The sequence below is a fragment of the Eleginops maclovinus genome, chromosome 14 (assembly GCF_036324505.1).
Source record: "Eleginops maclovinus isolate JMC-PN-2008 ecotype Puerto Natales chromosome 14, JC_Emac_rtc_rv5, whole genome shotgun sequence".
In the NCBI taxonomy this organism is placed as follows: domain Eukaryota; kingdom Metazoa; phylum Chordata; class Actinopteri; order Perciformes; family Eleginopidae; genus Eleginops; species Eleginops maclovinus.
In genome coordinates this window covers 2,354,860-2,371,165 of record NC_086362.1, presented here as the reverse complement: position 1 = coordinate 2,371,165, position 16,306 = coordinate 2,354,860, and the positions used below count along the sequence as shown (strand labels likewise).

Here is a 16,306-nt window from a genome sequence, read left to right as displayed (position 1 = left end):
GGTTTTTTGACTTCAAAATCTGAAAGAAAGGCAAGAAAGTGAAAATAAAATCATCATATGAAGCCTTTAAGCTGTTTTTTGGACTGTTTTGCAGTATCATGTTAAATGCATCACAAACAAACTCAAAGTTCCCCATAGGTGTACACGTACACGAGGTTGATCATTTTTACACTTCGAAACGTTTATCTGTATTTGAAAACATCACTGAGTGAACCAAAGCAAAGAGCTGAAAGACCCTAAAAAGCACAAACAAAGAAATCAATTGCAGTAAAGTTTTTTATACGTCGTAAAAAATATAGTTACCTAACATGTTGATTAGAAAAGCTTTGATTCAGTGTTTTGTGATGAAAAGAAGGCAATCAAAGGTGCAAAATAGTAGATTTGATCAAACTTATCAAGCCTTTAAGACACTTTTCTGGCAGCCTCTTAAAATACAGTCTCCCAGTTCCACAGAGGAGTCATTTTTCTCATTGCTAAAGAGCGCTGGTTGATTCTACTCTGCCAAGAGACACGGCGTGAGGCGAGGAAACATGACTTTTCCTGCAGCCCATTTGTTTCCGAGTGTGTGAGTTGTTTTGGATAACACATGTCAGCGAAATGAAGAGTTTTGAAAAAGTAATTCATCATTCTGCCACCTCAACCAGTCCTGCCACATTTTAATAAACACAGGCAAGTGGGCGGGGAGGGAGAGTAAAACACACACACACACACACACACACACACACACACACACACACACACACACACACACACACACACACACACACACACACACACACACACACACACACACACACACACACACACCCTTTACTATATAATGCAGCCTGAGAAGCAAACACACTTCATAAGTCCGGGTGTGAGCGATCAAGAACAACGAACAACAGCGTGAGGAATATACGCAACATTTGTAAACTCTGGAGCTTTCTGGATCCATTCTACCCGGCAACAGGAAAGGTATTAACTTTCACTCTGTTATTTATGTTTATAATTATCAATAAAAGATACATTTACTAGAGATAAAAGCAGCAACCAGTTTGATTACTTCTACCACGCGTCATTTATTGGATCTTAATTGTCAAACGTCGCAAAATTTGGTTAATTGACTTCCTTAAGTGTCTTCATTCACTCGTTAATTATCTCTGTATCGATTGATGGAAGTTCTTCATTCAATTTATTCACTCGTAACATCTATTCTGAATTGATTAGTCTCTATTTGTCCCTGGCTGTCCACAGGATGTCTTTATGTGGAAGCTTTCTGTCCGACGAGCAGTTCCTGTGCTCCATCTGCCTCGATGTCTTCCACAATCCTTCGTCCACGCCGTGCGGACACAGCTTCTGCATGGCCTGCATAAACAGATACTGGGACGGAGCTAAGGTGGGTGGGGTGGGGGACTTTTTATGGTGTAGAAGTGACTGTGTGTATGAAGGTGCCTTTAGTTATCCAGAAACCGTTCAGAACAACCTTATGAGTTTGAAAAAACCTTAATTATGGCGAATATTTGATGGAAACTGTATTTCTTTGTCTTCATTCGATTTTTTCTGTATGAAAGTCAGTTTATTATCTTGTTTTTCTTAAAGTTACCATTAAATACAATATGTCTTTATCTGTAATGGTAAGGATAGTTGTAAAAGATCTTTGAAATACCTAAAAATGGGATGAATTTTGACTAATATTGGAAAGAAAATGACTTTTTTCATGCATTTCTTTTATATTTAACTGGATTTTTGTCGTTTTTTGTTGTATTTTCTTTAATAATATTGATTGTTGGTGTCCAATATGATGCTGATTATTGTTCTTTTGTTAGTTGTTCTCCATTTGGATAAGCCTGTTGCTTCTGGACCTCCTGGCACATTATTTTATGTATTATAATCTGGATTTTATGCAGTTTTATTTCACGTGCAAATACAAGAAATTATGAATAAAATACATCTCATCTAAACACAGAACACAGAACAAACTAGAGTGTGTACGTCAACATTTTTACGTTTTCTGAATCTATAATGTTTGGTTTCCTTGTTTCCTCTCCTTTTAATCCTCCCTCCCTTCCTTCCTCTCCTAGGTGTGCCTGTGTCCTCTGTGTAAGAGAGCCTTCCAGAAGCGACCGGATCTGCAGATCAACAGGACTCTGCGAGAGATCACCGATCAGTTCAGATCCATGACCAGCGGGGGAGTAGTGGGGAAGGACATGGGAGGAAGAGGAGGAGGAGGAGGAGGAGGAGGAGGAGGAGGAATACCAGACAGTTTATATGAAGAATTAAGGAGGAAGCTGCCTCGTGTTCAACCAAAACCGCCAAAGGCTTTACCCGGTGAGACTCCAGGTAAGACGAGGGTTTTATTCTTTAGATATTAATCAGTCAGTGTTGAACGCTACAGCAAGGGGGAATCTAGCTGTAAAATATAAAACTGTATGATAAATATTCCACATTAAACAAAAGTGCTGCCTTTATTTCCTGATTTTTGACAAATATTTGTATTTGCATTTTGTTTTTCCAGCTGATCCTAATGTAAAACCCCCCATTAAAAAGAACAATCCAATATTAAAACAAATAAATACTCAAATTAATGCAGTTAATAGACATTAGTATCGTTAACCAATTAAATACATACATATCCTTTACAGAAATATACAAATATAAGTAGAAAATAATCATTTATAAAAGACAATTCACACAAATGCGTAAATAAATACATCAAAAATATGTAAATGGACAAATAATCAAAAGGGTCTCACAATGCGTTACAAAGCTGGTAAAAAAGAAACTATAAATTTTACGGTCAAATATTTCATATTCATTCTTTCATTTCCCCCAAAAATGAAAGAATTTCCACCATATTTCACATCAAGAATACAGACTTTTGATGAGTTTGCATTTTGGCTACATTTCACACATCAGTCCAAATGTTCAATCCCTCTATCTTCCACCAGGTGTGTCCATCCCATCAGTCCCCCCCACCACCTCGCTGGCTTCTTCGGTACCGAGCCACAGCCCGATCGCCGCCATGACGAACCCCTCCACCTCCGACTGGCCTCCCCACACTTACTCCCACTCAGGCAGCCGGAGGAGGTTCACTGTGAGCGGGGCGGCGAGCAGCACGGGCCTCCCCGTCTGCGAGACCCACCACCGAGGAACCATGGTACTTTAACAGGATGCAAGTCAAGGGTTTTCTGGATGTGATTTTCGTTGTTGGGCGGCAAAAAGGCTACCTGAAGGAACAAGAACGATAGTCCATGATTTCTGGCTCTTGTTTATTTGTCATGACGGATTAAATGTGTAATATTTTCTGATTGATTCTAGATTTACTGCAGGACTGATCGACTGTGTATCTGTCCGGAGTGTGAGACCGAGCAGCATCAGGGTCACGACACGGTCACTCTGGAGGCCGAGTGGATGGAAACAAAGGTGGGAAAAGACTTCAGGGGAGGTTACTTCTTCAGTGTCTTGGCTTGGCTTTACAAATAAGCACTGAAATTGTGTGTGTGTGTGTGTGTGTGTGTGTGTGTGTGTGTGTGTGTGTGTGTGTGTGTGTGTGTGTGTGTGTGTGTGTGTGTGTGTGTGTGTGTGTGTGTGTGTGTGTGTGTGTGTGTGTGTGTGTGTGTGTGTGTGTGTGTGTGTGTGTGTGTGTGTGTGTGTGTGTGTGTGTGTGTGTGTGTGTGTGTGTGTGTGTGTGTGTGTGTAGGACAGGCTGATTGTGTCGAGGCAGGAGATCCAGGAGATGATCAGACAGCGAATCCGAAAGATCCAGGAGATCAGACTGTCAGCGAGTGTACTGCAGGTAACCCCCCCCCCACACACACACACACAAACCTGCAAATCCTCAATTTTCTTCACATTTCCTGAAACTGACTGAATTTCGATAGTTTTACCCAATTTCCGACGTACATTTTCAAGGTTTTATCTGAAGACTATGGGGTAATTTTTACCAACTTTGAAGGGGTACTTAAATGTCATATATCATCCTATCATCCTGAGAGTTATGACGCAAGAAGGATCAGTCCCTCCAGTATCATAACTTGATTTTGTGGCGCCTCAGAGTAAATCCTAACCTGGAGGCTGTATAAAAGGTCTCCTGACATCCTGTCTTACCTCCCTCCTCAGCTGGCGGTGGAGCGAGAGACGGCCGGCAGCGTCTCCCTGTTCTCCGAGCTGGTGTCGGCCATCGAGCGCTCGCAGGCGAAGCTGCTGGAGGTGATGGACATAAGCCGGCGGGCGGCGGAGCATCAGGCCGACGCCATGATCCGGCAGCTGGAGCTGGAGGTGGAGGAGCTGCGGAGGAGAGAGAGCGCCCTCGCCCAGCTCGCCCAATCTGACGACCGCATGCACTGCGTCAAGGTCAGAGAGGAGGTGATGGTCGAGGTGGAGGAAGAACAAGTAATACCCTATATGGGAAAGCTCACTGGCTCGTTTGAATATTTTCCAGACGTTCCCCGTCCTCTCCAGCCCCCCGCCTGCCAAAGACTGGTCGGGGGTGGGGGTGACCTCTGACCTCGGGACAGGAACCGTCTACAGGTCGCTCGCCGCTCAGGTGGAGAGGTTTCAGGAGGAGCTGAAGACCATCTTGGGAAAAGGTCAGAAAAGGCAAAATGCACGGCTTTTTTTGCAAAGATAACAAACACGAATAAATAAAGCAGCAAAAGAGAAGCTTTATAACTAATTAGCTCTAATACTGTATGTAAAACCAGCCTTACTCTTTAAACAATTGTTACTGAGAGAATTGAATGACCATGGGCCCAGTAGGGTGCCAAGTGGACCACCAGAATATTTGTATTAACGCATCAAAACAAACTAAAAGAGCTTTTTTATGCTAAGATTTTTGAACTGGGGATTGCATGATAGAGAGAGGTTTCAGCTCTTAGTAATGAAGTGTTTACCTTTTTAAATGTGTCCAATAAATGCTATTAAATGCGGTAAAATGCCACGTATACTGTATTGACTCTGTGGATATTTTCTTTCTACTGTTGGTAGGTTTATATTTACTGTTTATATGTTATTTATTAATTTTATGATATTATATCTTATTAAACTGCTGCCCAATTTATGATAAATAATTTGCTAATACTTTTTTAATATAATTTAATACATTTGAAAGTCATTTAATAAATAAATAATTCATTTTAAAGTTAAAATAATCATGGAGCTTTTAGTCTTTATACATTTTGTCTGAAAAATATTCTTCCTGTTTGTTTATTAACTGGCCTTCTGTCATTTGAGTGTCATTTAGGTGCAGAAATGCTCCCCTCTAGTGGCGACATGTGGTATCTCAATAATGATTTCCCTCCTTGTTTCATACAGGATTTACTCCCTTAATACTGGAGCCCAGTCCGGTCCGACCACAACCCAGTGAGTGTCCAGTCCACCTTAAATATGCTTAATATTCAGGATAAAATATTCTGCACCTTCAACAGGTTAACGATACTCAGTGCATTGAAACGGATTTTTACCAACATTTGAAAACTTCTCCTCTGTTTTCCTGCAGAGATCAGGAGGGTGCAGGAGTATGCAGGTCAGTAGGGACACATAATGCTTGGTTAAATATAGAACAATATAACACAATTTACATGTGTCCTCTGCCTTTATTACAGTGGATGTGATTCTGGACTGCAACACAGCTCACCCCAGACTCATTCTGTCAGAGGACATGAAGAGTGTGAGTATTTTTGGATGTGAACCGATTAGATCTTTTTTATAATCCAGAAACATATCTAAATAATAATTAGGATGTATGAAGAACATTTATTTTTCTTCCATTCTTTATATATATATTTTAATTAAGCAGAGGGAGTATTTCTCCATCAACATGTTTTGAATAGTTGTAGGGGATTCTAGAAATTCCTCCTATTTGTTTGAATGATAATTATGGCTAATATTTTAGAGAAACTGATGGTTTATTTTCCCCATTTTGATGTAAAACGATTAAGTTTGTAATTAATTCCTGATCTGTGTTTGTGCAGGTGCGTTGTGGAGATCGCCACCAGCTGCTTCCAGATACCCCCGAGAGGTTTGACAGGGTGGTGTGTGTGGTGGGGAGGGAGCCCATCTCCTCTGGGAGACACTACTGGGAGGTGAGCGGCTTAAAATCGGCTTTATTTCAAACAGAAACAGAACTTTTTTATACATAAATATGCTGTTTGCACAGGAATGCACATTTTGTGTTTTAGAGGGGCAAAGCAGATATGGGTCAGGATGATTTCAGAATCACAATACTTTGTTTATTTAGGGGATCTTTTTTGGGGGTGGGGGTTGGTGACAGTTGCTCCATTTTAGATTGAAGTAAAATATTTTAAAAAATGGAAAAAATAAATTTGTTCAAAAACAAGAAGTTTCAGTAAAATGTAAATATTTAGAGTAATAATATTTATCCAACGTGACAAGTTAAAGTAATACAAACATAAATAAAATACAGATATCCATTAAAAAATAACGAATTTATGGTAAAATAATCTAAAAGATATTTAAGAAATGTGTTTATAAAAACATAAGAAGCTAAAGTAAAGTGTCCAATAAAAGATACAACTAAAGATCATTTTCTATAATTGTTAAACTTTATATTGCAGGAAAATAATTTACATTTCAATTTGGTTTTAATTTATTTGATCAATAGTGCTGTCCTGCTTTCTTGCGATATAAAGACATCTCGTAATGATCACAAATAAATCATTTAAAGTCATGTTCCGTAAACACATGATGCATGTCTGTCCAGTGTTTGAAATGTGTGTGATGATGATCAGGTGGAGGTGGGGGGGAAGACGGACTGGGACCTGGGGGTCGCCCGACAGTCTATCAACAGGAAGGGGAAGATCGAGGTAACCCCGAGCAACGGATACTGGTTCCTCAGCCTGAGGGACAGGTGAGCAGGTGTTGAAATACCCAATGCAAATAAAATAATGTAGTTAAATAATGTGTTTCATCATATCATAAATATAAAAGGAGGGAGGTAAAGGACAGGTGTGGTGAAATTGAACGCCAAAAAATCAAAAACGATTCAAGGAATTCTTGGTTTAAAATGTGTAGTATTTGCTTGATCCATAACCGACCTTCCTCCTGCTTTCTCCTTTAATTAAACTTCAATCAAACAGGAAAAAGTACGCCTTTCGCAGTGAACCCTCCACCGACGTGCACCTGAGCCTCCACCCACAGAAGATCGGGATATTCGTGGACTATGAGAAAGGACAGGTACACTAAACACACACCCCTTTTAATTCAATACACAGAGTCAGTATTTTAAAACACAATCCTGTGTGTCCTCTTGGCTCTGCAGGTGTCTTTCTACAACGTCGACGCTAAAATCCACATCCACACTTTCCACGACTCTTTCACCGAGTGCATCTTCCCGTTCTTCAGCCCCTGCACCAACAAGTCTGGGAAGAACGACGGGCCGCTCACTATCACACCTGTCACATGACCAATATATATATATATTCCAGGTCATGTTTAAAGATAAATGTCCTTAATTGGCTAATTAAAAGTTCTCCTTTTTGTAAATACTTTATTGATAAAGATGAGGAATTTGAATTTTGTGTGCCGATCATTTATTAAAACAATCACTTTCAATGAACAAACACATCTGGTTTTATTCATGCAGTGACTTTGGTTATGATCTACCCATTGACTTCCACTTACTTGCAGAAAACCAATTCGGACACCCTTTGAATACTTACAGTGTTTTTGGTTTTCAAATGTTGTGAAATGGTAGGTTTGGATTATGCAAATTAGGCTAACGCTTACTTTCGGTTAATTTAGGAGAAATCTAAAGACACGTTTGTACAAAATAAGAAAATAAATGACATGTTTTGAGCAGCCTGAAAGAAGACATGTAAGGGAAGCAAAATAGCCCAAAAATGTCCAGAGTTTTTAAATCTTTTGCCTTTTTTAACTCTCGTTAAAGAGGCCCTATTTTCGTTTTTGGGTTTTCCCTTTTCAGTAGTGTGATCTCTAGGTTTTAGTGCACGTAAACGGTATGCAAAGGTGGATTGAATTCCTTTTGTTAACTTCAGGAACATAGTGACTAGAACTCCAACACATTGTACTCATAGGCTAAGGGGCGGGACATCTCTAAATGATTGACCAATCACAACAGAGCCGGCCAACTAACCAATCAGAGCAGACTGGGCTCTGGTTTCAGACAGAGGGTGAAAAGAGGTGCTGCAGCACAGAAAGTATGAGAACAATAAAGAGCTTTCTGAACATTAAAGCATGGAGACATGTCAGGAGAGGCAGTTGAATAAAAACACAAGACCAAGAAATTCAACCATCATCTTCATTTAAAAAAATACACGATAAATCAATGACACCCGACACAATTATTAAAGTAAACAGAAACAATCCCATGAACGACAAACAAATGTCTCTGAGGAAGGTGTAGAGGAAGAGATATATTATATTGCCATAAATCCTACACATTGCAGTCGATCGGGCCCCTGACAAAAACAACCCATCTATCCGAGCACTCAAACACATCATTAGCTCAATGCTACCTTCAGGTACCGTGTGGAAAAATATGATTGGAAGTTAAAGGAACGTCCTGCTGTTTAGAGGAGGGCTATGACGCCATCTGCTGGACTGAAACGATATCGCGTGCACGAAAACAAACTCATTTGCAACGGAACACCGGGAGGCTGCTTCCCTGCTTAACGGAGCAGTGTTACATGGTGAAAAATCCAAAATAGCGGACAGACATTCAGTGTTGTCATTGGCGATATAAAGCATAAACACACATGTCCCTAAATATTAAATGTGTTGCTTTTTTGGGAACATAAGACATTTAAAATTGCTGTTTTGTATGTTTTTGGGGTAACCAAGAACCACAGTATCAATCCATGGTGATACTGAGCGGCAGTAGTCACCATAAGTCCTAACTTAGGGGACTTTAACCACATTGTATTAAAATGTAGTGGCTGGCTAAAAAAATAACGTTTATTTAACGTTTTTCTACAAGTTTTATGATTTTAAAACAAATATTCCTTTCAAATTAAAATGCTAAAAGTCAATTTATCTGTAAAAAAATACTTTTACGCCGCTTTATAAATACAAAATGGTTTAATCACTGATATATTTGGGTGTGTGGTGCACTAGAGCAGCAGACTCTGGTGTTGTGGGATACTTCATATTCCGTTACATCATTTTCACATTGCTGATATTTTCCTTCTATTCTAAAAGAAACTGAAGAGCATGCGTTATAATCATCACACAGCTCCAGATCTGATTGTGAACAGAGATAAATCTACTCATTAAAATAAAATCTCTGTTGCTTTGCTTGTGCCGTGACTGACGTCGATGTTTAGAAGTGGTGGCGGTCGATGCGTTGCTGCTCCATCTGAGACTTGGCTTTCTCTCTCTGCAGGAGGATGTGCTCGGCGAACTCCCGCAGCGCGCCCTTCCCCCCGAACTTGTGGCAGGTGTACTTGGCGGCGTTGATGGCGACACTGGGGGCGTCTCGGGGGACCGCGCTCAACCCCGCTACATTCAGACAGCAGACGTCCTGCTGGTCGCTTCCTGAGAGGGGGGAACGATGAATCAGACGGACATTAAAACTCACACACAGAGGCAACACCAGGGGCATGAGAATCAAATTAAATATCCAGATAATGTAACCAGCTAAAATCACTTATGGCGGCGTAAAAAAAACCTTTGTAGGTTCAAAAAATCTAAGGAATGTAGCCGGGGAGCAGGGGTTATACTCTGAGATCAAAGAGGAATAAGGTTGGACTCCCTCTGAGAATAACGTTGTTTATTATCTCAAATTTACGAGAGAAAAACTTGAAAAAAAGCGGCTTTGTAATTATTGTATTTTTTGGTTTGTGTATGGATTAAATTAAGGAATGATGTGCGAGAAAAACCCACAATAATGGGAAGACATTTTAGAAACCTCGTGAAGAGCTGGAGGACGGAGAGACGAGCAATAGACTTAAAAAGATAATATGTTTGCAACATTTGGAGTAAATAAAAAGCTGTATTTTCTTGTAAAAAGGTCTTCCTGCGTTACCCATGTAAGCCACGTCCTTCCAGTCCAGCTTCCGCTCCTCAATCATCGCCTTCAGCCCGTGGAGGGGCTCCTCTGCCACCGTCACCACCTGGCAGCCCGTCCTCTTGCTCATCTTCTCCTTCAGCTGATTGGTCATGGGGTCCAGGTCGGAGGTCAGCAGCACCACCTGGAGGAGCACAGAGGTCAGTGGTGTGGTCGCATGACACGAGAATAAACCATTTCCCCCCGGACAAACGCCCACCTCGATGCCCTCCTTCTGCAGCAAGCGGATGCCCCGGGTGTCTCTGATGTGGATGGACATCATCTCCTCGCCGGACGCCGATATGAAGACGCGTCCCGCCGTCAGACACTCGGAGATGTTGCAGAACAGCAGACGTACCACCTCTGGGGAGGGTTCACCGAAGTAACCAAACCTGAGGAGAGAGGGGGGACGAAAAGAGAGGAAAAAGATCAGGTAATTATTTCCCAGAATTCACAGCAGAAAATATTTCCTTTTCGTTTGGATTCAGCCTTTTAGAAACCAAACATTGTCACTGCAGGAAGAAATGTGAGAGTAAATGAGCCACAGATTTTTGGTTGTTTAGAAGATAAAATATCCCTCCCTCTTTTCTGATAACTAAAGAGCCATGGTGAAAGGTAAAGCCCCTGCCTAGGTGTATAAGTGTTCTACCTGAGGACCCTCTGCTCAGCGACAGGCCAGTCGATGTCCACGTCGATGTCCACGCTGTACTCCGGCAGCATCTCGTAGTACGCCACCTTCCCGCCCTGCAGAGAAGTGAAGATCCCACAAACACTATTTCAACAAAAGGAATTTTCCAAATCCAAGAGAAGCCTTGCACGACTGCATGCTCACTTTAATTACTCCTGCTCTGACTTTACCTGCACCATGTTCTGCATCAGCAGCTCTCTGCAGTTGAAGTAGAAGGATCCGTTCTCACACAGCTCTCCGTCCCAGTCCTGACGGCGCGGGCGGGCGGCCGGATCCAGGTTCAGCGGACTGGTCAACTCGCTGCCTGGAGGGGCGGAGGGGGAGGGTCACAAAGAGGTATTAACATCAGTCCTGTTTTATTTTAAAGACTCGGCACACTGCAGGAGGAGGAGCGAGGCGTCCCTGACTCTCATTTATTACAGAAATAAATTCTAAATAATATCTCAAAATTCTAAATCTTAGTTTGAAACATTACTACTTTGTGCATCGTGCACACATCTCTGAATCCTCTCCTGGTGAGGGATACAATTTCCCCTTTTACTCTCTATCAAACCGGTCCGACGTGTTTTACCTGCTCACGGCATACTGTAGAAATGCCAGCAAACGACAATGACGAGGCACACAGAGATAATACCTGCTCTGATAGATAGATAGAATTTGAGGATGGAACCCTCTTTGTTAGTCACATACACACAGCAGAGCACACACAGTGAAATTGGTCCTCTGCATTTAACCCATCCTAGTACTAGGAGCAGTGCATTTACAGGAGGGGGGGAAGGACTGTAAATTATTCTTGATAACCTCAGTTAATCTGATTAAAAGAGAAAACAAACATGAGGAAAAACAGGAACTGCTGCAACAGGTTCCTTATAGATCCGGTCCACTATGGTGACACCGTGTTTCTGTGGAGGTGAATGTCACAACTCGAAGCCCAGCCTTGATTGTATTGTGCTTCCTCTTCAGGCGTTTTATTGCCTTGTTGGGAATTGATTTAATCCTCCAGAAGAGGCGGGGTGCAATCTTTGAGCTCCGGGAAAGGCTCCTTAAAATACCACGTGGATTCATCGTGCATTCGCTGTATAAAACATGCGTTGACTCACTGCCTTGCTTGACCTCCACCCAGCGGAACTGGTGTCTCCGGACCACGGAGAACACGGAGTCGTAGCCCTGCTTGGTGATCATCTCGAGGGCCTCCTTCAGGTGGAACGGGTGGAGACACGGGGAGGTGGCCTGGATGTTGCATATTACATCCACCTCTGTGAAAACAAAGGCGTAGCTTCAGGACGCTGCGGCTCTGATCAAACAAACACACACGCACGCATGCAAACCCACACACACACACACACACACACACACACACACACACACACACACACACACACACACACACACACACACACACACACACACACACACACACACACACACACACACACACACACACACACACACACACACACACACACACACACACACACACACACACACACACACACACACACACACAACATCCTGGTGGTGTTTGCATACCTGGGTTGAGTCTGGCAAACTCCTGGAGGGTTTCCAAGGATGATGAAGAGTCTCTGGAAACCTCCTTGCTCCTGCGGTGCACCTGGGCACCCCAAGATTTTCCCACCTTTTCGATTTCGTCGTGGTCGGTGGACACCCAAACACTGAGACAAATAAAGGTGTGTTATTATTCATATAACGGTTGGAGCTATGAGTGCACAATGTGTATCACAGAGATTGCAAGGATTTTTGGAGTTAGAGAAACCTCCTTGAGTTTCAGGACACATGTTTTTCTTATCCTTGCCAGAATGGAAGTAGTCCTCACACACAGAGATATGGTTCTACTAGCTCCCCGAACAGTGTCCTTCACATGCTCATATACAAGAGAGGGTGTTTCAGTCACAACGTGGAAGAATAACGCTTCAACGCATGCTTCTCTTCTAGGTACACACTGTTATACACTCCGTTATCATGTGCACATCCTGACAAAAAGTGTATTTGATTTTTTACATATCATTAACTATTTGTAATTTTTCTCTCCTTCATTCATTTATTTTTTGTATTTATAACATTTTTTAAAAGTATTATTTATTTATTAATTCATTCATTGTATTTAAATAATGATTTGATTTCTAATTCACTTTTTTATTCCTGTGCACACCTGACTCTCTTTACATATACTGTCATTGCTTTACTCATGTGCTAATGCTCTGACTAACACTGTTTTCTCTTCTCATATTTAATGTTTTTCTATGGGACTTAAAAGTAGTGATACTACCCTGAGTTACTGAGGTAAAAGTAAAGACGTATTTAAAGAAAAACACCCCAAAAAAACTCAAATGTGTCGATTCATTGACTAAGCTGCAGATGCTTTCAATATCTAGCATTTGAATTACTCGCGTGCTGCTACTCTTTAATCTGTAACCCCTATAAAACCACACCTTTTACAATCATTCCCCGGACCAAGTTCACACACTATACTATTCAAGAACAGAAGAAGTAAACATGTGTACTAAAATACATAACACAAGTACTACAATATATAACATGTGTACTACTATCTTTAACATGTGTAGTACAGAATATAACATGTGTAGTACAGAATATAACATGTGTAGTACAGAATATAACGTGTGTAGTACAATAGGAACAGTGGTGTATTGGCGTTAATAAGCTTTAATGCTGATTTGCAGTTTTAAAGGGGTTTTTTTCTTTAAGGTTTCAAGTTTTGAGATAGATTGGGAAATAGTTTTGTAAAAAGCAGCATTTTGACACTATCTGCCCTATAAAATATACAGAATACATCAGAATACTCTCTGGTGTACTACTTTAAAATACCGTGCTTTTAGTTGGTGTTAATTCTCCCAGTTTTTATTACACACACATTGCATGTACCTGTCAAACATCTTGGAGTCCAGAGCAGCCCTGAGCACCCAGCCGAGCAGAGGCACCCCGGCCAGCATCTTGATGTTCTTCAGGGGGATCCCTTTGCTCCCTCCGCGAGCCAGGACCACCGCGGCGACGTGTCGCTTTGCACCCTCGCTGGAGAGCTTCTTCGCGTCCGGCAGCCCGTCCCGCGGCCCGCTCCCCCCCGAATGAGCTTTCCTCTTGGTGGCCATAATGACTCTGTCTGCAGGGTGTGGAAGGAAACAAAGACCCGGACTCCTGTTCAGCTCTGAGTAGAATGACTCCGAAATGTCACCGAAATGTCACCATTTAAGTGAAACTCCTCCCTGCTTCTTCAGCTCCTGCTGTTCCTGCTGTTCATTCAGCTGCGAGGCTCACTACTGCCACCTGCTGCTGCGGAGGAGGAGGATGAGGAGGGGGATGAGGAGGGGGAGGAGGAGGGAATGCACCTTTTTTATTTTGCTACTTCCTAATTCATGTATTTATGGACTGCCAGTTTTTATTTAGATTTACCCAGAGGTGGAAAAAGTATTAATAGCAGAGTGTAGAAATCCTGCAGGTGAAATATCAAAATGTACTTGAACTACAACTTAAACCCTTGAATCATAATTCATTTATTGATTTCTATGTTTTAATCATTATTAAGTATCTCAAACAAAGACTGTCAAAACCAAGCCAAGTCTATTATGTGTTCCTTTCTGTTTTTGAGGGTGTGTGTCAGGTGCATTGATGTGCAGGTGCACGAAGGAATGTGACAGTACTTGAACAATGAGCAAATGTCATTTAAAAGTGAAATTATTAAAAGAAATAAGTTAAAATATTTATTGCCGTTCTTCCTGGAACAAAAATCTTCTCTATAGCTTTTCCAGAAAGTAATACTGACAAAAAGTATATTTAATTTTTTACAGACAAGAAACTATTCGTAATTTTTCTCTTCTTAATGAAATCCTTAATTAATAATATTTTTATAAATGTATTATATTGATTATTATTATTATTTAAAAAAATGCATTATGAATGAATGAATTGATAAATGTATTTCAATATTTTTATTATAACACATTTTAAATTAATTTAGACATTTTGTATTTATTTATTTCATAATCTTTTATTTATTTATTCTATAATTTGTGAATATATAATGAATGAATGAATTGATTTACGTATTTCAGGTACTTTTTATTTCTCTTTTCTACCCACTTTTTTATTTTAATTTTAATTTTATAATTTTTCAATTGATTTTTTGAATGTATTATTAATTAATTCATTTTATTTATGTATTTAAATATTGTTTTATTTAATTCATAATTCACTTTTTAAATTCATTTATTTTATGATCTTTTATTTATTTTACAACATATTATTTATTATTTATCTTCCCTAGTCACATATCTCCTGTGCACCGGAGCGCTTCTTCCAGTAAAAAAATCTTGACACATTCCTCACTCACCTCTTAATGCTTCCCCATTAACCCTGATGGCATGTTTGTGCATGAATACAGTCTAAGGTGGATTTAATTGGCAGAGAGAGCTGCTGAACCTGCTGATCGAAACCATCTTTGTTATGAGTTTTGATTAAAACTGGAGCAGCAGGAAAACACGTTTCATCCGCTGACATTTCTCTTTTGTGTGTAATTGATCAACAGCGTCATCTTCTGACCTTCAAGTGCAATTAACGTGAGGGACGAGGTAATTAATACTAACCATATTTGCTATATCTGTGAATATAGGCAATATAATACATGTATCTGTCTGTTTTAAGTGTACAGCTTGTTTCTTTTGTCCCACGTTGCCATGCAGCTTTAAATCACACACACCTGTCACTGTGTCAGATATTTAAAGGCTTCAGACTGATGTTACATAACTGAGCCTGACAGGTTAATTTTACATGCAGTTCCTGATTGACTTGCTCTGTCAAAAGTCAGCTGACATTTCCTTTTGAACAAGTATTTAAGCACAAATATCAACCTCAAGAATCCGGTGGCAGCCAGTTATCAAAGAAGTAGTAAGGGGGGCCTCAGGCAGGTACAGCCACGACTCAGGATCCACTACTCAGGCTCACAGCAAGAAATTTGTCCATGCACCTTTCAAATTCACATTCCTATTACACTACCTAGCTCAAAACTTCCCAATTATATACCAAGATATACATGTATGACAATATATTTACATATATGACCATCAGAAGTTATGCATTGTTCTTGCACAATCTCTGAGGGTCATATATCTACCTTTATTTTGTTAATTATTATTTCAACCTATTTCTTATTATTTATTTGCTTTAACATATTCCAGTTTATTATATTTTATTATTATTATTCTAACTTATTTTTTATTTACTTCAACATATTCTTTTTTTAATCTTGTATTTTATTAATTATTATTCTAACCTATTGTTTATTGCACATTTTTACTTTAACCTCTAATTTTTGTTTATTTTATTTTTACTAAATTCCCCCAGGATAAATGAAGTATTCTGATTCCTATCCAAAACATACAGCAAGAGTTATGTGCATGAATGAGGGGTGGATGGATGACCCACAAGAAATCTGTGTTCGTAGAGATGAATAACATTAACAAAGTAGAGGAGGTGGTTGTGGATCAGGTTGAACTGGAGATGTTTTATAACATACCTGTGTGCTGAGTAAGACAGACTTAGGGTGGATGCAAACACAACATGTCCTAATGAAAAGCAAG

General features: G+C 40.3%; 2 protein-coding genes across 4 annotated transcripts; one reads left to right on the top strand and one right to left on the bottom strand.

The window, feature by feature from the left end:
* Positions 1 to 784: 784 nt before the first annotated feature.
* Positions 785 to 7,562, top strand: LOC134876009 (E3 ubiquitin-protein ligase TRIM7). Of its 3 annotated transcripts, none has more exons than XR_010167315.1 (15): positions 785 to 957; positions 1,237 to 1,378; positions 2,064 to 2,322; positions 2,931 to 3,139; positions 3,301 to 3,405; positions 3,683 to 3,778; positions 4,102 to 4,335; positions 4,424 to 4,571; positions 5,296 to 5,343; positions 5,480 to 5,506; positions 5,586 to 5,650; positions 5,955 to 6,065; positions 6,732 to 6,858; positions 7,080 to 7,176; positions 7,262 to 7,401. XR_010167315.1 is itself a non-coding variant. In XM_063900828.1 (15 exons), the coding sequence occupies exons 2-15, from the start codon at positions 1,238 to 1,240 to the stop codon at positions 7,403 to 7,405; spliced, it is 1,803 nt and encodes a 600-aa protein (XP_063756898.1). In that variant the 5' UTR covers positions 785 to 957; position 1,237; the 3' UTR covers positions 7,406 to 7,562. The 3 variants fall into 3 exon arrangements, 1 of the variants encoding a protein (XP_063756898.1); XM_063900828.1 differs by having other exon boundaries at positions 6,732 to 6,850; positions 7,262 to 7,562; XR_010167316.1 differs by lacking the exon at positions 7,262 to 7,401 and having other exon boundaries at positions 6,704 to 6,850.
* A 684-nt stretch (positions 7,563 to 8,246) lies between these two features.
* Positions 8,247 to 13,941, bottom strand: cmasa (cytidine monophosphate N-acetylneuraminic acid synthetase a). Its single transcript, XM_063900830.1, has 8 exons — positions 13,599 to 13,941; positions 12,225 to 12,367; positions 11,795 to 11,950; positions 10,865 to 10,998; positions 10,656 to 10,750; positions 10,227 to 10,398; positions 9,986 to 10,151; positions 8,247 to 9,495 (listed from the first exon to the last, which is right to left on the bottom strand). The coding sequence occupies exons 1-8, from the start codon at positions 13,820 to 13,822 to the stop codon at positions 9,281 to 9,283; spliced, it is 1,305 nt and encodes a 434-aa protein (XP_063756900.1). The 5' UTR covers positions 13,823 to 13,941; the 3' UTR covers positions 8,247 to 9,280.
* Between the last annotated feature and the right edge of the window lie 2,365 nt (positions 13,942 to 16,306).